Source organism: Aphelocoma coerulescens, chromosome 22, assembly GCF_041296385.1.
Source record: "Aphelocoma coerulescens isolate FSJ_1873_10779 chromosome 22, UR_Acoe_1.0, whole genome shotgun sequence".
Taxonomy (NCBI): Eukaryota; Metazoa; Chordata; class Aves; order Passeriformes; family Corvidae; genus Aphelocoma; species Aphelocoma coerulescens.
The window spans coordinates 3,328,284-3,352,491 of NC_091035.1; the positions used below are offsets into that span (position 1 = coordinate 3,328,284).

General features: G+C 53.0%; 1 protein-coding gene across 2 annotated transcripts in view; it reads left to right on the plus strand.

The window, feature by feature from the left end:
* Window positions 1-24,208, plus strand: part of LOXL2 (lysyl oxidase like 2) — a 55,292-nt gene that overhangs the window by 30,750 nt on the left and 334 nt on the right. The window contains exons 5-13 of one of the 2 annotated variants that reach the window (XM_069035393.1): window positions 2,926-3,148; window positions 5,628-5,811; window positions 8,694-8,845; window positions 9,932-10,099; window positions 11,706-11,871; window positions 12,783-13,026; window positions 18,891-19,006; window positions 20,356-20,492; window positions 21,663-21,774. In XM_069035393.1, the coding sequence (XP_068891494.1) occupies window positions 2,926-3,148; window positions 5,628-5,811; window positions 8,694-8,845; window positions 9,932-10,099; window positions 11,706-11,871; window positions 12,783-13,026; window positions 18,891-19,006; window positions 20,356-20,492; window positions 21,663-21,774 (1,502 nt within the window). Of the gene's footprint in view, window positions 1-2,925; window positions 3,149-5,627; window positions 5,812-8,693; window positions 8,846-9,931; window positions 10,100-11,705; window positions 11,872-12,782; window positions 13,027-18,890; window positions 19,007-20,355; window positions 20,493-21,662; window positions 22,431-24,208 lie in introns of those variants that run through there. The other variant, XM_069035392.1, reaches the window with a different exon arrangement.

Consider the following 24,208-nt stretch of genomic DNA (forward strand, 5'->3'; position numbering starts at 1 on the left):
GGTGAAATGATTTGCAGATGGATCTCGCTTGAAAGAAAACAACTTAGTTCATCGTTGTCCCACTGCCAGGGGTTTATTCCTGACTGTAACCCGGCCTCTGGAGCTGACAGCGCGATTTATGTTCGGAAATGAAACAAATCTAACGTTGATTCCCTGTTCTTGTTCGCTCCTCACCGTGGGTTTTACATAGGCACTGCTCTAACTCCTCCTCCCAGTCCCTGCTCTGGCTGGGAAAGCAGAATTTAATGCATTTTGCTGCTGGAGAGAGGAGAAATCTGGGATCAGAGAGCTGGAGCTGATGCCTTTTTGAAGCCTTTGTGAGTTGACAAAGGAATGGCTGGAGGAGCTCAGCAACTCCAGGATCAATGTCAGTCCAAACCGCAGCTCCCAGTTTAACCAGTCTGCTCACCCATTATAAACCCACTCAGAGGTGATGGGCAGTTCATTACTTCAGTTCTTGTAGCATGAACCCTCCTGGTTTGCTTTTTCCCTGGAAAAGCTGGGATGTGAAGGGCTTTGGCAGGCCTGGCTTCCCTCCCTCCCTCCTCCCTGAGGCCAAAGGCAGCACCTTGTTAACTCAAGGAATTTCCCAGGGGTTGAAACCTCTGCTCACAGCCCCGAGGAGCAGCTCCCCAGCCTCTGCTCAGTGCGATTGGAGTGAATTTTCCTGAATTTTTTGTGCAATCATTTGTTTTCTGCTCCCCAACTCATGGAATCATGGAATATCCCGAGGGCTCCTTACCCAATCCCTCAGCCCTTCCCGCAGCCCTTGGGCTCCACCTGTGCTTTGCTCAAAGCTTTTCTGGGATGCAGATCCCGCTCTCCTCACCAGTAGAAACGGTTTGAATTCCAGCCTGACCTGGAACTGGCCGAGCTCTCCCAGCAGGAATGTTCATTCCCACCTCTGACCTGAGCAGCGTCACCCTGGGCTCCCACTGATTCCAGTTGGGCCCTTTTGTGCTAAAAATGAAACATCAGCAAAGCCCCGAGTTTCTACCTGCAGAGATCAGCTGAATTCTGCTTTTTTCACATTGATTCAGTCTGGGGACACGAGGTGGGGCTTCATTTCTCCCCAGCCTCCCGAGGGCTGTTAATACCATCCAGATGTTAATGCCTCATGAAATTTCCAGGATGAGGTCATTGTTTGCTATTCTAAGGCATCCCCATCCCTGCTTCCCTAAGTCAGGCTGTTCCTTGTCTGCTCTGGAGCTCATGGAGCTCTCTGGACCCTCTGTGAGGGGTGAAAATGTTCCTGCAGGTCCTCCCTTCCACCCTGAGCACAGCTGGGAAGTGGCTGCTGCTTTGTGTTGCCTCCTCCTTTGGTTTATTTCTAAAACTTTAACTCTATTCCTATTTTCCCACCCCTTTTCCCTCGGTTCAGGGGTCCCTGACAGGTCTGAGGTGGGTTCTGACAGCCACTTTTCCCCACAGGACAGGCAGGGTCCTGTTGCTGCTGCCTGGGATGGATCCTGGCCCTGCTCCATCCTTTTCCAGCATCATGGGATGCAATGGCAGCTCCCTCTCCAGCCTGGCTGGATCCATCCCCAACCTCTTCCCAGGGAGATCTGCTTCCAGCAAGGATTAGTCAGTGGCTGGGAGCCAGGAGAGGCTGGAGAAGTGCTGAGCTGGGCAGCAGAGCTCCGTGAGCAGAGGGGAGAAAAGTGTCCCCTCAAACATCTGTGACCCTGCAAAATCTGAATCTTACAGGGATCAGCTGGGAAAACCTGGACCTGCGCAGTGGAGTTCCCAAAAAACCCCTTCAGAAAGGCTCTCTGCCCCTCTGGAGCTGCTCCCCAGGCTCTCTGTGCTGCACAAACCAGAACTGCTGCTTTTTCTCCCCAAATTCCACCTGCCTCACTGTGCCATTTATCCCAGCTAATCCCTGGATCCCGGCTCTGCGTGGCAGAGACTCCTGGAATGAGGAGCAGCACCGGGATCACACGGAGCCACGTGGAGATCCCAGCAGGGCTTGGGCTCCCCTGAGCCTTCCCTGTGTTTTTAACTCCTTTCTCAGGCTGACCTGACCCATATTCCCATTCCCCCAGCTCTCAGCTCCAGTAGGATGGAGCTGGATTCCAGAATCCTTTCCCTTCCCAGTTTATCACACGTGCCCCTTCCTCCTCAGGAGTGCCTGGAGCAGCTCCAGGCAGTCTGGGAGCGAGAAGCAGGAGCTGCTGCCAACAACAAGTCAGAGGGGAATTGCTCCTGCTCTCGGAAATTGCTCTCAGGCTCACAGTTGTTAACACTGAGGCTTGGAGAGGCTTTGGATTTCTCCCAATCCCAGCTGATAGCTGCTGGTCAGCAAAAGGGCAAGTCTTTTTGGGAAGCTTTGGAAGTTTTTTTTTTTCTTCAGCCCACTCATCTGCACAAACCCTCTTTGTCCGTTTGGAATTGGCTGATCCCTGTCCCTGCGTGGGGTGGGATCTCTGCTCCTGGGAATGTGTCATTTGCTGCAGCTGCACCTTTGGTTCCTACTCTGATTTCTCAGTTTTTGCAGGGGATTTATTTCCTCTCAAGTGGTTGGACTCGATGATCTTGGAAGTCTTTTCCAGCTGGAATAATTCCATGTTTTTAAATGTCACCTCAACAGAGTCATGGTGTGGATGAACAGATCAGCCTCCAAATAATCCTGTCCAATCCCCACTTCACCTCAGGGCGTTTTTCCTCCCAAAATTTAGCTCCATCAGTGCACTTTTTTTTTTTTTTTGAAGATTCCCCTAAACCCACCCAGGCACAGCCGGGCTGGGGGTGCAGCCACAAAATCCACAGCAAAACCTCCTCCTGTGAGAAACCTCCCAAGATTCCCCCTCTAGCCCAAGGCTGCAGCTGGAATATTTCCCTTGGCACCCACCTCTGCCATGTTAAGCTGTCCTTTCCTAGCCCCCCTCCTTTCCTAATTTTCCCCTTCTCCTCGATTCCTTTCAGGATGTTTGCCAGCAGAAGGAAGCAGCACTACTGGGCGTACTCCATGGACTGCACAGGGAACGAGGCTCACATTTCCAGCTGCAAACTGGGAAACCACCTGACGGGGGGCACTGGGAAGAACAGCACGTGTGACAACGGGATGCCAGCGGTCGTCAGCTGCGTCCCCGGCCGGGCCTTCGCCCCCAGCAGCCACAGCGGCTTCCGAAAGGCCTTCAGGCAGGAGGTGAGCAGGGAGCAGGCACAGCCTGGCCTGGAATGCCAAAATGCCTTGGAAAAGCCTTAAAAATCGGCTAATCCCGCTCCTTGCCATGGGCAGGACACCTTCCGCCAGGGTTGTTCCATCCTGGCCTCGGGCACTTCCAGGGATCCAGGGGCAGCCACAGATTCTCTGGGAATTCCATCCCGGCCCCTCACCACTCTCAAAGAGAACAATTTCTCCTGAATATCCAACCTCATCCTACTCTGATAAAAGCCTGGGAGGGAACGACTCACTGTATGGGAACAGTGGACCTTAAGCCCATCTTATCCCACCCCCTGCCATAGGGACACCTCCCACTGTCCCAGGCTGCTCCAGCCTGGCCTTGGGCACTTCCAGGGATCCAGGGACAGCCACAGCTGCTCTGGGAATTCCATCCCAGCCCCTCCCCACCCTCCCAGGGGGGAATTCCTTCCCAATATCCCATCCATATCTCCCCTTTTCCAGTGGGAAGCCATTCCCTGTGTCCTGTCCCTCCAGGCCTTCCCGCCCAGCAGATTCCCAGAGCTCAGAGCTGTTCCTGCAGCACCCACAGACGGATGGGAAAATGGAATCAGGGAATGGTTTGGGTTGGAAGGGACCTCAAAGCCCATCCAGTGCCACCCCTGCCATGCCCAGGGACACCTCCCACTGTCCCTGGCTGCTCCAGCCTGGCCTTGGGCACTTCCAGGGATCCAGGGGCAGCCCCAGCTCCTCTGGGAATTCCCCCCCATCCCCTCCCCACCCTCCCAGGGAAGGAATTCCTTCCCCATATCCCATCTAGCTGCCAATTAAAGCAGGAAACCTCTGGGGCTGGAACCATCCACCGCCAAAATTCCCACAAGGTGCCGCAGCCACGATGGTCCCTGCGGCATCCCCAGCACGCCCAGCTCAGCTCCCACCCGCACAGATTCCAGGCTCTTTCCTCCCTCTCCTGCCTCCAAAGGGTGGGAGAGCTGGCAAAGCTGCGAGCGAGGAGTGAGCAAATCCCTGGCTCTGGGTCCTGTTGGAGCCGCTCGGGCAGAGCCAGCGGAGGCCGTGCCCGGCTGTGCTGCTCCACGGGCGCTGGAATTCTGCTGGATTGCTCTTCCCCGTGGAAATCAGCCGGCGTTTCCTCTGCCTCCGTTGACCTCGGCGAGGAAATGCCCTGAGGGGAAAACACGGGCGAGGTTGGAAAGCTGGGTTTGTTTAGTCTAGCGAGGTGTGAAAATCCCGGGAGGTGCAGAAGGGTTGGAAAACAAGGCTGGAGTTGGACATTGCCGGTGTCGGGGGCTAGGAAAGGACAGCTTAACATGGCAGAGGTGGGTGCCAAGGGAAATATTCCAGCTGCAGCCTTGGGCTAGAGGGGGAATCTTGGGAGGTTTCTCACAGGAGGAGGTTTTGCTGTGGATTTTGTGGCTGCACCCCCAGCCCGGCTGTGCCTGGGTGGGTTTAGGGGAATCTTTGGGCTTTTTCCAGGTGCCAGCATCTCTGTGGTGGGAATAATGCAACCCCTGCTTGGATCCCAGCCTCCTGCCTTGCAGGATTTAGGCCCGGGAGGTGAAAGGGTTTGTAAATCATTGTTAATCTCCCGAGCCACACGCGCTGCCAAGTAACTCCTTAAGCCTTTGTTTAGGCTTTGGGTGTCCTTGGTGTGACCCCAGCCTGGAGAAAGTGCTCCAGGCACGCTCCCAGTCGGAAAAGTGAAGGATTTGTGGTGTTTTCACGCTTAAAACTTTGCTCCCACCGCCAAAATTCAGCTCTCGGGTGCAGCAGGGGTTGGCAGCTCCCTGCTTGGCATTGGGGGGAGGAGTAGGTGATTAACAGGTAATAATTAAATAATACAAACCCAGAAATGAGTGGAACTGGAGCTGCCACTCAGCTGGGTACTTCTGGCTGCAAAAGCCAGATTTTTTATTCCACTTCTCAGTCATTATTTATTATTTCTTTATTATTTATTATCATTATTTATTATATATTATTTCTATATTATTATTGCTCAGAACCGAGCACTTAGGCAGGTTTTATGGGGCTTGAGCTCAACGTTGGTCCTGGATTAAGCCAGGAGCCTGGGCTGGAGAGGTGAGCAGCAAATAAACCCCTTTAGGGCAGCCAGGGGCTGAGAGCTGGGCACTGGTGGGCTCAGGGCCATTCCCAACCCTCCTGCAAGGCTCCCAAGAGATCTAAAACTGGTTTTTACCATATTCAGCCCAGGACAGGAAAAGGCTCCTAAGCCCAAGCACCTGCAGAGAACTGGGATGGGTTTTTTTATTCCCTGCCCACACGTGAGGTGTGAGGAACAAATCTGCGCTCACCAAAATCCCTGCAGAGGTTCCTGCAGTTGGGACGATGTGATGGATGTTTTTAAGGTGTCTCAGGTGATTCTAGGAAAGGTTTTAGGCCCAGCTTTGCACAAATAACTCCCGTAAAGGACGGAGGTGCCACTCCCAGGCTGCGGTGACCCCACTCCTGCCTCTGTCTCTTCCAGCAACCCCTGGTGAGGCTGAAAGGAGGAGCCAACACCGGGGAAGGCCGGGTGGAGGTGCTGAAAAACGGGGAGTGGGGGACGGTGTGCGACGACAACTGGAACCTGGTGTCGGCCAGCGTGGTGTGCCGGGAGCTGGGCTTCGGCAGCGCCAAGGAGGCCATCACGGGAGCCAGGCTGGGCCAAGGTAAGGACCTCCACAGCTCCAGGGGCTCCTGGTGCCCTGAGTTACGGAGAGTTCCGCCCCCAGGGACATCCCATAATTCAGGGCACGGCGGATTTTTGTTGGGACGTTCGGTTTGGGGATCAGGAATTTTTTTCCCTAACCTTAATAAAGTCTCTTGGGGCCGGACTGGAATTACGTGACTTCAAAAGATTCCCTGAAAAAAAAGTCTGGGGATGATGAGTTTGACCTTTTGCTCGGGCAGCTGTTCCAGTAATTAATTCTTAATTATCTCATCTGCTGCTCTGAAATTCCCTTTGAGCCCTCTAGAACCACACCATGGAGTAATGCATTACTAGAAGGTTCCTGGCAAAAAAGGAGTCCTGGAGCCAGACTTCAAATGCTCCAATTTAAGACCAGGACAGTAATTTAGCTCATTATAAACAGAAGGGCATTTGAGCAGCTCAGGGCCAGGTTTGGGTTTGGATTTCCTGTCTTTGGGAGTTGGTTTAAATCCCAAAATGTGGTCAGTGGTGAGTCAAAGGCGAGCTGAAACCACCTGGTGATTCCCACACCTTGTTCCTGTGGTGGAGACCCAAAAAAAAAAAGGACACCAAACCCTCATTGTGGGAATAACCCCAAAAAATGACACCAAATCCTTGTTGGGAGAATAACCCAAAAAAAAAGGACACCAAACCCTCATTGTGGGAATAACCCCAAAAAATTACACCAAATCCTTGTTGGGAGAATAACCCAAAAAAAAAGGACACCAAACCCTCATTGTGAGAATAACCCCAAAAAACTGACACCAAATCCTTGTTGTGAGGATAAAGGAATGGGAGAAATTTCAAGAATGAAGGAATGGGAGAAATTTTGAGAATAAAGGAATGGGAGAAATTTTGAGAATGAAGGAATGGGGGAAATTTTGAGAATGAAGGAAAGGGGGAAATTCCTTCCACTTGGAGAAGGGGAGGGAAGGAAACAACACGTGGGTGTCCCGAGTCTGGGAAGCTCTAAAACATGACCTGTCCACTGGATTTGCCAAAAACCCTCTTGTGGTGGGATGGAATCTGCTGATGTGTGGAACGGGATGGAGGAACCAGCTCCATCACCCTGGGGTGGGGGGAAGTGGCTGCCACGTGCAGGAGCAGAACGTGGAACACGCTGTTCCTGCCACATCCCACAGCCTGGAATCTCCCCCCACGCGCTTCCCTTTCTTTTACTGCTCACAGTCCATCGGTGCTCCCCGTCAGGAGCGTCCCTTGGGATGGGGGTCGTCCCTCCAGCAGCCACATTTTGGTTGGAAAAGGAGCTTTTGTTGGCCCTGGATGTGCAGGGAGCTCTCCAAGCTCTCAAGGCCGTGTCCCTGTTTACACTTTTGTTTCATTCCAGCTGCATCCCGGGGAGTTTGGGTGTTCCGAGGCTGCTTTGAAGGATCAGCCTCACTGTGGGTGTGAAGGGGTTGAATTGCACAGGGTAAATCAGCTCCCAGTGGCTTAACTGGGAGTCCCAGTTAGGGCAGAGGGGGAGAGCAGAGCCTTTCACAGAGCTTGGGCTGGGGGAGGAGGGTTTATCCCACCTTTATTAATCGGCAACAATTAATTAACAACAGATTAAACAACTCACTCTTATTCCCACAAGAGGGGAGACTGAGCCCAGAGCTCATGGATGTGCTGATGTCCTGGGAGGGAGAGCATGGAATTAAACTCCAGGGAGTAGGTGAAGGCAAGTGTTGGCTGGACAGGCCAAATCCTGGTGGTTTTAAGTGCAATGGCATGGGAGGAAATTCAGTTTTCCTCGCATTTCATCCCATTTTGGCTCCATTTCAGTGCCCCCATGTGCCATAATTTCCCCAAGAAGAGCAGCCCTGCCAGAGTTCTGTGGCTCACTGAGGCCCTGCCCTTGTCCTTTGTCATCTTTGTCATCCTCGTCATCCCACTGGAATGACTTTGCCAGGCTGGGAATGTCGGCCTGGATCCCTCCTGCATTCCTGGAACCTCCCCCTCCAGCTCTGGTCAAGGCACTCCTCCCTCTCAGCCCCTCGGTGGCTGCAGAATGACCAGGAAGTGCTGCCAGCTCCAGATGGGAACCACAAACGGGATTTTAATGAGAGAGAGGCAGAACAAAAAAGGGACAAGATTCCTATTCCCCAGCAGCCTCCCCCGGGAATGTCCTCCCACCCTGCCCACCTGTGGCGTGAGGGGTGGACACGGGGCTGCCCAAGGTGCCCAAACCCCACGGACTGTGGGTGAAATGGAGCCCAGCACATTCACATCTCCACCTTGGTCGTTCTTTCCCAGCACTTTTGGCAGCAGGAGCTGAGCTCTGCAGGAGGGATCCTTCCCTGCCGTGTTTTTCTGATGGAAATTCCAATTTTCTGCTGCCGCTCATCCTGGGAGGACCCAAATTATTCCATTTCTGTCCCAGCACCTCGAGCCCCTTCTCTGCAGTTGTTCACTGCTGTTTCCCTCAGTGCTGGAAGCCACAGCCTGCCCCAGATTTCTTTTCCTGCCCCCTCATCCCTCCCTGTGGGTGTTTTATTCCCAGCCAACGTGCCGATGTCCCGATTAAATGTCACGCCTTGACCGGGAGCAGATCCCAGCACAAAGACCCAGCCAAAAGGTCACCAAATTGGTGAATTCCTACAGCTGAAGTTTGTAAACGATGAAACAGTGGAAATCTGGCTTTTCCTGGGATTCCTGCACGCTGGAGTCACAGGGAATACTGGAAAGAATTTAACGGTGGAATTATTAACCATAACCTCGCGGCTTTTTGTTTTATTTTTACAAGAAATCAGCGGATTTTTTTCCAAGTTCTGAGTGCTGGAGGTCACTGTGGTGTTAACAACCTGCTGGGGGTGTTCCCTCACCACCCAAAAGGACTTTTTTTCCCTGTTTTTCCCCAAGGAATGGGTCCCATCCACCTGAACGAGATCGACTGCACGGGCTTTGAGAAGTCGGTCACGGACTGCAAGTTCAACACCGAGTCCCAGGGCTGCAACCACGAGGAAGATGCTGCTGTGAGGTGCAACGTGCCAGCCATGGGCTTCCAGAACCAGGTGAGGAGCTGAGGGATCCAGGTGTGAGGGAATTTCGGGCAGGAATCGGGCAGGAATCGGGCAGGAATCGTTTCACCCAAGCCATGAGTATTTGGTTTAGGTTTTCCCTAAAAAAGGAGGGAAAATGAGGATGATGCTCCCTTTTTGTGCTGAGTTTTGAGCTCCTCTGGACATGCCAGAGGTTTATAAATGAGGAAGGCCAGGTTGGATGGGGCTTGGAGCAGCCTGGGAGAGTGGAAGGTGACCCTGCCCATGGCAGGGGGTGGAATTAAATGATTTTTAACCCAATTTTCCACCTTTTCCAACCCAGCCATTCCATGATTCTGTGCTGACTGCACGAACCAGACACAGATTCCTCTGAATGCTCCTTCCAAGGGTCTAAAGGAGCAGGGAAGGGAAGCTTTCCCAGGGAATGTTATTCCTGCAGCTGGTCCAACCCACTTTGAGCTGCTGGGCTTGGCTGGACCATCCCCAGCCAAGCTGAGAGAAGAACTGAACTCCCTGAGCTCGAGCCCTGAGGAGACTCCGAGTGCTGCTCAATTCCTGCACGGTTTTCCAGTACCTTCCCCAGGACACGGTGCTGCTCAACCCGAGTGCCCTGAGTCCTATTCCCTAGGGATGGGTTGGGAATGTGTTCATGCAGTCTTGTCAGAATTCCTTTTTGCCAGATAGAATTCCCTCTGTGGGGGGAAAACCCTCACCAGGATTTCTCCAGCTCTGTGCTAAAGGGGGACTCCTCTCCTCTCCTCTCCTCTCCTCTCCTCTCCTCTCCTCTCCTCTCCTCTCCTCTCCTCTCCTCTCCTCTCCTCTCCTCTCCTCTCCTCTCCTCTCCTCTCCTCTCCTCTCCTCTCCTCTCCTCTCCTCTCCTCTCCTCTCCTCTCCTCTCCTCTCCTCTCCTCTCCTCTCCTCTCCTCTCCTCTCCTCTCCTCTCTCCTGCATTCCCGGAACTTCCAGTTGTCACTTCCAGCTGGGGATATTCAACGATTCCAAACTCCCTACATTATTAAGGAACAAAACCTTCTTCCCCGCCCGCTGCCCTTTCCTTTGGGGCTTTTCCCGTGGATTTACGGGTCCTGTGTCCCGCAGCTTCGCCTGAGCGGGGGCCGCAACCCCTACGAGGGCCGTGTGGAGGTGCTGGCCGAGCGCAACGGCACCCTGAGGTGGGGCACGGTCTGCAGCCACAACTGGGGCACCGTGGAGGCCATGGTGGTGTGCCGGCAGCTGGGGCTGGGCTTTGCCAGCCACGCCTTCCAGGTGAGCCCCCGACCCGCCCCGAGCTGGGGGTCACGTCTGGATGGGTGGGGTGGGGGTGCTGGTCCCAAAAAGAGCTTCATGGGTTGAGCTGGAGAGACCCTGAGGGTGAAAGCTCGTCCCCGTGGAGGTGGGAATTTGGAGCAGGAGGAGCTGGGGCAGTTCTGTTGTTTTCTCAGAGCTCAGGTTTCCCGACATTCCCCGATCCCTGCTTGGGCTGCTGGCTGCGTGCAGGTTCTTGTCCCTCCCTGAAATGCAGAGGTTGGGTTCAAACTGGTGTCAGGGCACCTGAAAAAATGAGATTTTGCTCCTGTAGCTGCTCCAGTGTGCAGCCCTGAGCAGCGGGGCTGGATCCAGCTCCATGAATTGCTGGTATTCCCTGCTCCTCTCCTGCCCCAAACCCTCCCTGCTTGTGCCTGGCCAGGGGTGACACCTCAGTTTTACCCTATCCCTTGCAGTGTCCCAGGCCAGGCTGGATGGAGCTTGGAGAACCTGGGATGGTGGAAGGTGTCCCTGCCCGTGGCAATGAGCTTTAAGGTCCCTTCCAACTCAAACCATTCCATGATCTCTGCCACCCTGGGCTCATGGACAGATCCCAACCATTCTCCATGGATCTGCAGGTCCCCAGGGCACACTCTGGGGTTGGATACCCAGCAGGAAGGAGGCTGGAGCTGCCCACGTGCTGCTGCAGCCATTCCCCTGCTCCAGCTGGTTCCTCCAGCTGATTCCCCCCATCAGATCCCGGGAGCTGAGGATCTCCGTGTCCCTGAGCTCCGGCCTTTCCGACTGCCTGCCTCTGTTGACACAGCCCTGAGAGTCCAGCGAGGAACGAGGAGTTTTTTCCTTGAGCTGAGGCTGCTGGAATTTGGAACAGAAAAGGCCCTTATGCTGCCCCAGCTCTGGGAGCATAAAGCCCCAGTGTGCAGAACAGGGCAGCCCTGTGTGCTCCCGGCCTTCCCAAGCAGCCAGGGGCAATGGGAGCCGTGGGACACCGGGGTTTTCTTTTCCTGGAAACGTTCTCCCAGCTTGGACATGGACGGATCTGATTGGATTTTTTTAAAGTTCTTTCTCCCCTCCCCTTCTCCCAAGCTTTGGGGTTGGGTGTTAATGTGGTGTCATTCCCGTCAGTTTTGTAAAATGATGAGAAGCGATGGAATTTCATCAGGAAGTGGAATGATGGGACAAGGGGGAATGGCTTCCCACTGCCAGAGGGCAGGGTTAGGTGGGATTTTGGGAAGGAATTCTGTTACAGAATTCTTCCCTGGGACAGCGGTGAGGTCCTGGGCTGGAATTCCCAGAGGAGCTGTGGCTGCCCCTGGATCCCTGGAAGTGCCCAAGGCCAGCTTGGAGCAGCCTGGGACAGTGGAAGGTGTCCCTGCCCTGCCACTGGATGGGTTTTGTAAGGATTTGGTGACAAACCTTCAGCTTCCCTGAGTTCCCTGCTCCAGCATCCTTTGGCGAGATCCTCCTCCTGGATAATGTGGGGTCTTGCCCTGACCTCCCCCAGAGGGAGAATCCACCTTTTAGGCAGGTAAATATCCCCCTAAGAGCCACCAAACCCCAAGCAATGTGTGCAAATGCCTTTTCCTGCCTTTTTATTTTTGCCCAGGAAACGTGGTACTGGCACGGGGACGTCAGCGCTGACGACGTGGTCATGAGCGGGGTCAGGTGCTCGGGGACGGAGATGTCCCTGTCCCACTGCCGGCACGACGGGGCCCACGTCTCCTGCCCCAGGGGAGGGGGACGCTTCGGGGCCGGCGTGTCCTGCTCCGAGAGTGAGTAACTCGGGATTTCTCGCACCTCGGCACGAGGGGTGTGCCCGAGGAATGGGGTGACCTGGATACGTCAAACAGCGGCAAATTCTTCCTCCCAGAGAGGCTTTGGCTGGGGCTGCCCCATCCCTGGAAGTGTCCAAGGGCAGCTTGGAGCAAGATGGGATTGTGGAAAGTGTCCCTGCCTATGGCAGGGAGTGGGATGGGGTGGGGTGGATAGGGATGGGATAGGGATGGGATGGGATGGGATAGGGATGGGATGGGATGGGATGGGATGGGATGGGATGGGATGGGATGGGATGGGATGGGATGGGATGGGATTTAAGGTCAACTATTCCCATATAATGAATTGTTCCCCCCCCCCCCCCCCCCCCCCCCCCCCAGGTTTTTCCTACTCAGAGTAGCATTAGGCTGGATATTCAGGAGAAATCCTTCCCTGTGGGGCTGGGGAGGGGCTGGGATGGAATTCCCAGAGGAGCTGTGGCTGCCCCTGGATCACTCCAAGGCCAGGCTGGGAAGGGCTTGGAGCACCCTGGGATAGCAGGAGGTGTCCCTGCCCATGGGATGGGATGGGATTTAAGGTCAGCTATTCCCATATGGTGAATCATTCCTCCCCAGGCTTTTTTACCTACTCAAACTCAGAGTAGGATTAGATTGGAGAAACTGTTCTCTTTGAGAGTGGGGAGGGGCTGGGATGGAATTCCCAGAGAATCTGTGGCTGCCCCATCCCTGGAAGTGTCCAAGGCCAGCTTGGAGCACCCTGGGATGGTGAGAGGTGTTGCAGCTGGAAGTGGCTGAATCTTGAGACCCCTTCCCACCAACCCATTCGCACAGCGCATCCTCCACCTCCAGCAGCCACTTTTGGGGTGACTTTATTGAATTTATTGAATTTAAACCTCTCTCCCCTGCTCCAGCCGCCCCTGACCTGGTGCTGAACGCGGAGCTGGTGGAGCAGACGGCCTACCTGGAGGACAGGCCCATGTTCCTGCTGCAGTGTGCCCTGGAGGAGAACTGCCTGGCCAGCTCTGCCCACAACACCTCGCTGACTTCGGGCTACCGGCGCCTGCTGCGCTTCTCCTCCCAGATCCACAACAACGGCCAGTCCGACTTCAGGCCCAAGAACGGCCGCCACGCCTGGGTGTGGCACGACTGCCACCGGTGGGTGCCACACACGGGGCTTGGTGGCCCCGGGGCAGCGCAGTGGGGAAGAGACACCGCAGTTCTGCCCCGGTTTGCGCCTCAGTTTGCTGGCTGTAAGCAGCACTCCCCGAATTTTGGGATTGTTTGCTGGCTGTAAGCAGCACTCCCTGAATTTTGGGATTAAAGGCACCTCGGTTTGCTGGCTGTAAGCAGCACTCCCTGAATTTTGGGCTTGTTTGCTGGCTGTAAGCAGCATTCCCTGAATTTTGGGCTTGTTCGCTGGCTGTAAGCAGCATTCCCTGAATTTTGGGATTGTTTGCTGGCTGTAAGCAGCATTCCCTGAATTTTGGGATTAAAGGCACCTCGGTTTGCTGGCTGTAAGCAGCATTCCCTGAATTTTGGGATTGTTTGCTGGCTGTAAGCAGCACTCCCTGAATTTTGGGATTGATTGCTGGTTGTAAGCAGCACTCCCTGAATTTTGGGATTGTTTGCTGGCTGTAAGCAGCATTCCCTGAATTTTGGGATTGTTTGCTGGTTGTAAGCAGCATTCCCTGAATTTTGGGATTAAAGGCAACTTGTTTTGCTGGCTGTAAGCAGCATTCCCTGAATTTTGGGATTAAAGGCACCTTGGTTTGCTGGTTGTAAGCAGCATTCCCTGAATTTTGGGATTAAAGGCACCTCAGTTTGCTGGCTGTAAGCAGCATTCCCTGAATTTTGGGATTAAAGGCACCTCGGGTTGCTGGTTGTAAGCAGCACTCCCTGAATTTTGGGATTAAAGGCAACTTGTTTTGCTGGTTGTAAGCAGCACTCCCCGAATTTTGGGATTGTTTGCTGGCTGTAAGCAGCATTCCCTGAATTTTGGGATTAAAGGCACCTTGGTTTGCTGGCTGTAAGCAGCACTCCCCGAATTTTGGGATTGTTTGCTGGCTGTAAGCAGCATTCCCTGAATTTTGGGATTAAAGGCACCTTGGTTTGCTGGCTGTAAGCAGCACTCCCCGAATTTTGGGATTGTTTGCTGGCTGTAAGCAGCATTCCCTGAATTTTGGGATTAAAGGCACCTCGGTTTGCTGGCTGTAAGCAGCATTCCCTGAATTTTGGGATTAAAGGCACCTTGTTTTGCTGGCTGTAAGCAGCACTCCCTGAATTTTGGGATTGTTTGCTGGTTGTAAGCAGCATTCCCTGAATTTTGGGATTGTTTGCTGGCTGTAAGCAGCATTCCCTGAATTTTGGGATTGTTTGCTGGTTGTAAGCAGCATTCCCTGAATTTTGGGATTGTTTGCTGGCTGTAAGCAGCATTCCCTGAATTTTGGGATTGTTTGCTGGCTGTAAGCAGCATTCCCTGAATTTTGGGATTAAAGGCACCTCGGTTTGCTGGCTGTAAGCAGCATTCCCTGAATTTTGGGATTGTTTGCTGGCTGTAAGCAGCATTCCCTGAACTTTGGGATTAAATTTGCTGGCTATAAACAGCATTCCCTGAATTTTGGGACTGTTTGCTGGTTGTAAGCAGCACTCCCTGAATTTTGGGATTAAAGGCACCTTGGTTTGCTGGCTGTAAGCAGCACTCCCTGAATTTTGGGCTTGTTTGCTGGCTGTAAGCAGCATTCCCTGAATTTTGGGATTAAGTTTGCTGGTTGTAAACAGTATTCCCTGAATTTTGGGATTAAAGGCACCTCGGTTTGCTGGCTGTAAGCAGCATTCCCTGAATTTTGGGATTACAACCACTCGCTCCCAAGGGAAAAATCAGGGCCCGTGACCACAGTCTGGAGATTAAAGTCTCAAAATTCCATGTCCAGCTAATCCCAGATAGGCCCAGCCCAGCTGATGTTGTTGACAGAGTTGTCACATTCCCAAAGCACAGCATCCCTCTTTGGAGCTGGCTGTAAGCAGCACTCGCTGAATTTTGGGATTAAACTGTGCCATTTGTGGGGTTTCTGCAGGAATTAGGGCCGGGCCTCCAGCCTGTGCCCGGGATGGAGTGGGGGGAATTCCCTGGCTCTAAAACAGCCACTGGCACTGGAGAGGAGGGAAAGGAGAGGAATTCTTTCTGTCTGAGCTGTGGGAAAGGCAAGATGGGGGTTTGAGGGGAGATTTTGGGGCGTGGGGGAAGGTGAGGTTGTGGGGAATTAGAGATGGAGCAGCTCTGCCAGGAGGAAAGGCTGAGGGAATGGGGAATGTTCAGCCTGGAGCAGGGAAGGCTCCAGGGAAGGCTCCCAGGGCCTGAAGGGGCTCCAGGAGAGCTGGAGAGGGACTTGGGATAAGGGAGGGAGGGACAGGACCCAGGGAATGGCTTCCCACTGTCACCTCTGACAGGAGAGAAACTGCCTTAATCCAGTGGGAATTACGGTTAAAAAACCAGGGATATGGGCAAGAAAAGTGCAGAGCTTCCCTTGGGAGAGGTGTGTGTGCATGTCCCACCCCTGGAAGTGCCCAAGGAGATGCTGGACAGGGATGGGAGCAAGGGATGTGCAGCAATTCCCCACACTCTGATGCCACCTTTTATTGGGCAGGGAAATTGCACTGGGCTGGGCAGCAGCATTAGAGGAAATAAATGGGATATTGGGATATTGGGAAGGAATTCCTCCATATGAGGGTGGGGAGGAGCTGGATGGAATTCCCAGAGGAGCCCCTGGATCCCTGGAAGTGTCCAAGGCCAAGCTGGAGCAACCTGGGATAGTGGGAGGTGTTCCAAGTGGGCAGGGGGTGGATGGGATGGGATTTAAATCCTTCCAACCCATTCCAACCCATTCCATGATTTTGTGACACCTGGGAACGCTGCACCCACCACATGCAGAAAAATGCAGCCACCTGAGCAGTTTCTCACCTGGAAAAGGACCCCAAAATGCTGGGATTCTGCATTTTCCATGCATCTCAACCCCACTAAAACTGTCAGTGGCTGGGAGGTGTTTTGTGCTTATTTTGTATAGAAATTCACCCCATAAATGCATTGTTTTTCAAGGAATTCAGACAGTTTTGGGTAAACCAAGGGAGGAAAGGGAGCTGGAAGCCATCCAGGTGCTCTGGTGTGAAATGAGGGCTGGTACAAGGTGGATTTTGCTCTATTTTGGGGGGAAAGGGAATGAAATAACTCCATGCACAGCTCCTGTCCTGTTTAAAAAACTGGGGAAACCACCAGAGTGGTAAATTTTAAATCTAAAAGTCCTTTCTAATCTTCCCAAAGAGCTGAGTGAGGTGAAAAAGGGGGGAACTCGGAGCAATTTTGGACACCATGGAAGTGAGGTGGCATGGAAAAGGGTGAGGAGGAGGCCAGGAGCCATCTGTGCTCCAACCTGGATCCTGTTGGGACAGACAGGGATGAACTCAATCCCTCTTCAATCTTTCCAGGCTGTGAACAGCAAAGTGTAAACAGCCCTGGAGTGACTCAGACATAGCTCAGAAACTGAGTCAGGCTTGAGAAGCTCAAACTCGCATCAAATTCGGTGATTTGAGCCAAATCTGCCTCAGATCAACAGCCCGGCCTTGGCCTTGGGGCTCAGCTTTGCCTCCTGCCCCAGGAGCTCCTGTTTGCTTGGATTTGGATGTGGAAGTAGAATAAAAATGGGAAAGACCCCGAGGAGGGAGTGTGAAATGATTTCATTCTGGCAGGTGGCAATTTGTGGATTTGGGGGTTTTTTTTAGTGAAGGGAAAAGCAGGAAAAATTTCCTCCCCTTCCCTCCTTGCTCCTCCCCTATCTGTAAATCCATGAGCAGTGGTGGGGAGTGGAAGTGTTTAAGCCTTGATTATTTTTCCAGCTGGGAAGGAGAGGATTTATGCCCCATTTTCTCCTTTAAAAAAAAAAATTTAAAGCAATTGGTTCTGAATTAGGCCCTGTCTGGGCCTCACTCTGAGCTGAGCTTTGCAGATGGGCCCAGCTGGGTGTCAGTGCAGGGTTTCAGGGCTGGGATAGGCATTCCCAAAGCTGGGATAGGCATTCCCAGAGCTGGGATAGGCATTCCCAAAGCTGGGATAGGCATTCCCAAAGCTGGGATAGACATTCCTAGAGCTGGGATAGGCATTCCTAGAGCTGGGATAGGCATTCCCATATCTAGGACAGACATTCCCAGAGCTGGGATAGACATTCCCAAAGCTGGGATAGACATTCCTAGAGCTGGGATAGGCATTCCCAAAGCTGGGATACCATTCCCATATCTAGGGCAGACATTCCCAAAGCTGGGATACCATTCCCAGAGCTGGGATAGGCATTCCCAAAGCTGGGATAGGCATTCCCATATCTAGGACAGACATTCCTAGAGCTGGGATAGGCATTCCCAGAGCTGGGATAGGCATTCCCATATCTAGGACAGACATTCCTAGAGCTGGGATAGGCATTCCCAGAGCTGGGATAGGCATTCCCATATCTAGGACAGACATTCCCAGAGCTGGGATAGACATTCCCAAAGCTGGGATAGACATTCCTAGAGCTGGGATAGGCATTCCCAAAGCTGGGATACCATTCCCACATCTAGGGCAGACATTCCCAAACCTGGGATACCATTCCCAGAGCTGGGATAGGCATTCCCAAAGCTGGGATAGGCATTCCCATATCTAGGGCAGACATTCCTAGAGCTGGGATAGGCATTCCCAGAGCTGGGATAGGCATTCCTAGAGCTGGGATAGGCATTCCCATATCTAGGACAGACATTCCCAGAGCTGGGATAGACATTCCCAAAGCTGGGATAGACATTCCTAGAGCTGGGATAGACATTCCCAAAGCTGGGATGCCATTTCCATATCTAGGGCAGACATTCCCAAAGCTGGGATACCATTCCCATATCCAGGCCAGACATTCCCAAAGCTGGGATACCATTCCCAGAGCTGGGGGTGACACTGAGTGATTTAAGGTTCCCCCTCCAGTTGTTTCCCTGTTCCCTCAAGCTCTGGGTTTGCTCCCAATTCCAAGGCCGGGCTCAAATCCAAGGTGTTGCATCAGCATAACCTGCACTGCTGTGCCCAGCCCTGACCACGTGGAGCCACAGCTGGGCTTTAATCCGGTATTTCCAGCTCATTCCTGCTCTGCCAACCCCATGGAGTCCAAGCTCAGCTTAATTCTCTGCTGAGCCAGCAGTGGGGCATAAAAACCCCGATGTCCCCCGAGTCCAACGTCACCCAAACCCTGCTGGGTCTGACTTTGCTAATCTGGGATCTAAATGCAGACTCTGGGCTCTCTCCTGGCTTTTGCTGTGCCCAGCAGTGCTGGAATGTTCCCCAGGCTGGGCTGACACCGACACTTCCCAGTTTAAAACCAGGAAAGGTCTCCTGTGTGAGAATCCAGCTCTGAGCAGGGTGAGAGAGAAGCTGGTCCAGAGTGCTGATAAAATCACATTCTGCTGCTGAAAAAAATTGGATTAATTATAATTAATTAATTAATTATTAATATTGATTTGTTGATGGATTGATTTAAAAATTAATAAATAAAAGCAGCTGGTCTGGGCACACCCAGCTCTGTGGGGAATATTCCTGGGAATGATGGGGCTGCTCCAAGGGATGACCTAGGGGATTTTTTCCCCCTTCCTGCCACTGTAAAACACCGTGATCCCAGAAAAGCTGGAGCAGGACTCTTCCCTGGAACAGCTTTAGCACTTTATAAATGTCCCAGGCCAGGCTGGATGGGGTTTGGAGCAACCTGGGATAGGGGGAGGTGTCCCTGCCATGGACAGGCCTGGAATGGGATGATCCTTAAATCCCTCCCCGTCCAACCAGTCTGGGATTCCATGTAAATAAACATCCAGGAGGCAGCAGGATGGGTGATGGAGCCACCCAGGATTATCCCCAGGGAATATTTCCTGGCTGGATTTCTCGCACTCCTGCAGCTCCACTGGGCCCCTCAGGCCTGGTAATGAAAGGGTTTTCCCTCGGGATAACTGTCCCTGTGTGCACCCCACAGGCACTACCACAGCATGGAGGTGTTCACCCACTACGACCTCCTGAACCTCAACGGCACCAAGGTGGCCGAGGGACACAAGGCCAGCTTCTGCCTGGAGGACACGGAATGCGAAGCAGGTCTGTGCCAGAGCCCCGTGTCCCGGGAATTCCCTCCTCTTCCCAAGGCAAGGGATGACGGCTGCCAAGGGCTGAATGTGGCCTGGCAGGAGCCAGGAACCAGTCCTGGGAGGATGGGTGGGATGGAGGGAGGGGATGGATGGAGGGGATGGATGGAGGGGATGGATGGATGGGTGGATGGATGGATGGATGGATGGGATGGGATGAGATGGATGGATGGATGGAGGGATGGATGGATGGGATGGAGGGAGGGGATAGAGGGAGGGGATGGAGGGAGGGGATGGGATGGATGGATGGGAGGGATGGATGGATGGATGGATGGATGGATGGATGGATGGATGGATGGATGGATGGATGGATGGATGGGATGGGATGGAGGGATGGATGGATGGATGGATGGATGGATGGATGGATGGATGGATGGATGGATGGATGGATGGATGGGATGGGATGGAGGGATGGAGGGATGGAGGGATGGAGGGATGGATGGATGGGAGGGATGGATGGATGGATGGATGGGATGGGATGGAGGGATGGAGGGATGGATGGATGGATGGGATGGGATGGAGGGATGGAGGGATGGAGGGATGGAGGGATGGAGGGATGGAGGGATGGAGGGATGGATGGATGGATGGATGGATGGATGGATGGATGGATGGATGGATGGATGGATGGAGGGAGGGGATGGATGGAGGGATGGGATGGGATGGGATGGGATGGGGTGGGGTGGGATGGGATGGGATGGATGGGATGGATGGAGGGATGGGATGGAGGGATGGATGGATGGGAGGGATGGGATGGATGGATAGATGGGAGGGATGGGATGGAGGGATGGGATGGATGGATGGAGGGATGAATTTGATGGATGGGATGGGATGGGATGGGATGGGATGGGATGGGATGGATGGGATGGGATGGGATGGGATGGGATGGGATGGGATGGATGCATGGAATAGATCGATGGGACAGACAGATGGAATGAGATGGACAGACGGATGGATGGAATGCAATGGAATTGAATGGGATGGATGGATGGATGGATGGATGGATGGATGGATGGATGGATGGATGGATGGATGGGAACCTCAAGGTCCCCCATTCACTTTTCCACCCTCAGCTCCCTCCATCCCCACTCTGAGCTGCTCCAAAACCCCAATTGTGCATTTTCTGCTCCCTGCCAAGCGAGGAATCCCAGAAGCCTCCAGCGCACGGGGTTGGAAGGGGGCAGCTCCTTAAATCTCCCCCACACCACCACACCAGGACCTTAGCACTGCCCACGGGGAACAGCCAGGAATTTTCTGGGAATCCAGCTGTGCATTTAACACTTTTTGCCTTTAACTCTCATTTAGATGTGCAGAAACAGTACGAATGTGCCAATTTTGGGGAGCAGGGGATCACTGTTGGCTGCTGGGACGTTTATCGGCACGACATCGACTGCCAGTGGATCGACATCACCGACGTCCCGCCCGGGGATTACCTCTTCCAGGTGGGAAAAACAGCATTTGTGGCACTTGTCCTGCTTTTATCCTACCAGTTTTATCAAGAATTTACCAAATCTGTTGATTTGACACCTCCCACTTCTGTTTCTAAAGGGATTCTATTCCCAGATGCCTAAAAGGTAAAGGATTATCCAGCAGGATTACAACCACTCGCTCCCAAGGGAAAAATCAGGGCCCGTGACCACAGTCTGGAGATTAAAGTCTCAAAATTCCATGTCCAGCTAATCCCAGATAGGCCCAGCCCAGCTGATGTTGTTGACAGAGTTGTCACATTCCCAAAGCACAGCATCCCTCTTTGGAGCTGGCTGTAAGCAGCACTCGCTGAATTTTGGGATTAAACTGTGCCATTTGTGGGGTTTCTGCAGGAATTAGGGCCGGGCCTCCAGCCTGTGCCCGGGGTGGAGTAGGGGGAATTCCCTGGCTCTAAAACAGCCACTGGCACTGGAGAGGAGGGAAAGGAGAGGAATTCTTTCTGTCTGAGCTGCGGGAAAGGCAAGATGGGGGTTTGAGGGGAGATTTTGGGGCGTGGGGGAAGGTGAGGTTGTGGGGAATTAGAGATGGAGCAGCTCTGCCAGGAGGAAAGGCTGAGGGAATTGGGAATGTTCAGCCTGGAGCAGGGAAGGCTCCAGGGAAGGCTCCCAGGGCCTGAAGGGGCTCCAGGAGAGCTGGAGAGGGACTTGGGATAAGGGAGGGAGGGACAGGACCCAGGGAATGGCTTCCCATTGGAAAAGGGGAGATATGGATGGGATATTGGGAAGGAATTCCTGGCTGGGAGGGTGGGGAGGGGCTGGGATGGAATTCCCGGAGCAGCTGTGGCTGCCCCTGGATCCCTGGAAGTGCCCAAGGCCAGGCTGGAGCAGCCTGGGACAGCGGGAGGTGGCACTGATGGGCTTTGAGGTCCTTTCCAACCCAAACCATTCCAGGATTCCCTGACTGAGCCTTTATTCCCTGACTGAGCCTTTATTCCCTGATCTGCCTTTATCCAAGTCATTTCTCTCTCTTTGCAGAACAGTTTGTATTTTTATTTTCTGCTAAAAAACCAAAACAAAACAAAAAAAAAAAAAAAACCAAAAAACACTTTAAAAAAACAACTGATACTGCATCCTGCCAAATCCCCCTTTCCATAACCCCATTCCCTGGCCCTCCATCCCTCCCAGGTCGTGATCAACCCCAACTATGAGGTGGCAGAGTCGGATTATTCCAACAACGTCATGAAATGCCGGAGCCGCTACGACGGGCAGCGCATCTGGATGTACAACTGCCACATAGGTGAGGGCTGCTGCTGTGGGAGTCCTCCAAGAGGGACAGGGATGCTCCAAGGGTTCCTCTCAGACAAGGAATTTCATGTTTTCCCCTCATGAAAAGCTCTGGTGCAATCCCAGTGCCGGAATAAGCGCCTCGGGAAACTCCTCCTTCCCAAAATTAAATTATTTTGCCAAGCTGGGAAGTCTTCAGATCACAAAGCTGCTCTTGGAAAACAAAAGAAGCAGTGGGAAGGAGCCCTCTGTGCCTGGCAGGAATTAAAATGCCCCTGGAATGTCAGGGAAAACGCAGTTTTCTTGGAAAAATGTAGAATATTACCATTTGGCATCTTCTTTAGGTCATGGAAATATGGAAGCCAAACTAAATTAAATTTGGCTTAGTCCATTGTCAAAACCCTTTAAAATGGAATTAACTTGGGGGCTTTTAAGGACTGCTTTTACCACAGACAATGAATTAACACAACTCCCTGCCCAGCTCCAAACACAACCAGCTCGGAAAATTCCCTCCTTCAAGGAACGTTTTTCCTGGAAGAACAACAACAAAATCCACGTAACCACTGATTTTTCTCATTATTTTGTTGGGATTTTAGCAGAAAGTTCTCATCTGGTGTGTCACATTTCAGACTGTGACCTAGCTGAGAGAAGTGAGAAGCCCATTCCAGCTGTGGGATGGGCTCTGCAGCCGAGCTTGGAAATATTTCCAGTTCAAAATCAAGGTTTTAGCTCTCGTTGTGTCCTAATTAGAGAGAAATTAGGGTTTGGTGCTGGTTCAGAGCATGCAGAGCCCTCACACCCTCACAGGCCTTGTTAGGCCTCACTTCATTTTTCAGCACCAAACCAGTGACATTTGGGTACTTGAGTCTTGCAAATCCACAGAAGACTAATCCAGCTCTCCTGGGGACTCCTGGTCGTGCCACTTAGGCTAAGATTTAATTAAAGCTTAATTTAATTAACCCCGAACCTTTGAGGCCTTCATTTCCAGGGCGCCGGTTCCACCCAGTCCCGGTGTTCTCAAACATTTTCCCTGGGCTCTCCTGGTGTTCCCGAATGTTTTCCCTGGGCTCTCCCGGTGTTCCTGAGTGGTTTTCCCTTCCCTTGCTCTCACCCTGTGCTCTCCCAGTGTTCCTGAGTGTTTTTCCTGGGTTCCCCTGGTGTTCCCAGGTATTTTCCCTGGGCTCTCCCAGTGTTCCCAAGTGTTTTCCCTGGCCTCTCCCAGTGCTCCTGAGTGTTTTCCCTGTGCTCTCCTGGTATTCCCGAGTGTTTTCCCTGGGCTCTCCCTGTGCTCCCAAATGCTTTTCCCTTCTCCTGCTCTCACCCTGTGCTCTCCTGGTATTCCCAACTGTTTTCCCTGTGGTCTCCCAGTGTTCCCAGGTATTTTCCCTGGGCTCTCCCCGTGTTCCCAAGCATTTTTCCTGGGCTCTCCTGGTGTTCCCGAATGTTTTCCCTGGGCTCTCCTGGTGTTCCCAAATGCTTTTGTCTTCTCCTGCTCTCACCCTGGGCTCTCCTGGTATTCCCAAGTGTTTTCCCTGTGCTCTCCCAGTGTTCCCAAGTGTTTTTCCCTCTTCCTGCTCACCCTGTGTTCCTGAGTGTTTTCTCTGGGCTCTCCTGGTATTCCAAATTGTTTTCCCTGGGCTCCCCTGGTGTTCCCAAGTGTTTTTCCCTCTTCCTGCTCACCCTGTGCTCTCCTGGTGTTCCCAAGTGTTTTCCCTGGGCTCTCCTGGTATTCCAAATTGTTTTCCCTGGGCTCCCCTGGTGTTCCCAAGTGTTTTTCCCTCTTCCTGCTCACCCTGTGCTCTCCTGGTGTTCCCAAGTGTTTTCCCTGGGCTCTCCTGGTATTCCTGAGTGTTTTCCCTGGGCTCTCTCAGTGTTCCCAAGTGTTTTTCCCTCTTCCTGCTCACCCTGTGCTCTGCTGGTATTCCCAAGTGTTTTCCCTGGGCTCTCCTGGTATTCCAGTGTTTTCCCTGGGCTCCCCTGGTGTTCCCAAGTTTCCCTTCTCTTGCTCTCACCCTGTGCTCTCCTGGTATTCCCAACTGTTTTCCCTGTGCTCTCCCAGTGTTCCCAGGTATTTTCCCTGGGCTCTCCTGGTGTTCCCAAGTGTTTTTCCCTCTTCCTGCTCACCCTGTGCTCTCCTGGTGTTCCCAAACATTTTTCCCTGTGCTCTCCCTGTGTTCCCAAATGCTTTTCCCTTCTCCTGCTCTCCTGGTGTTCCCAAATGTTTTCCGTGTGCTCTCCCGGCATTCCCGAGTGGTTTTCCCTCTTCCTGCTCACCCTGTGTTCCTGAGTGTTTTCCCTGGGCTCCCCTGGTGTTCCCAGGTATTTTCCCTGGGCTCTCCCAGTGTTCCCAAGTGTTTTTCCCTTCTCCTGCTCTCACCCTGTGCTCTCCTGGTATTCCCAAGTGTTTTCCCTGTGCTCTCCCAGTGTTCCCAGGTATTTTCCCTGGG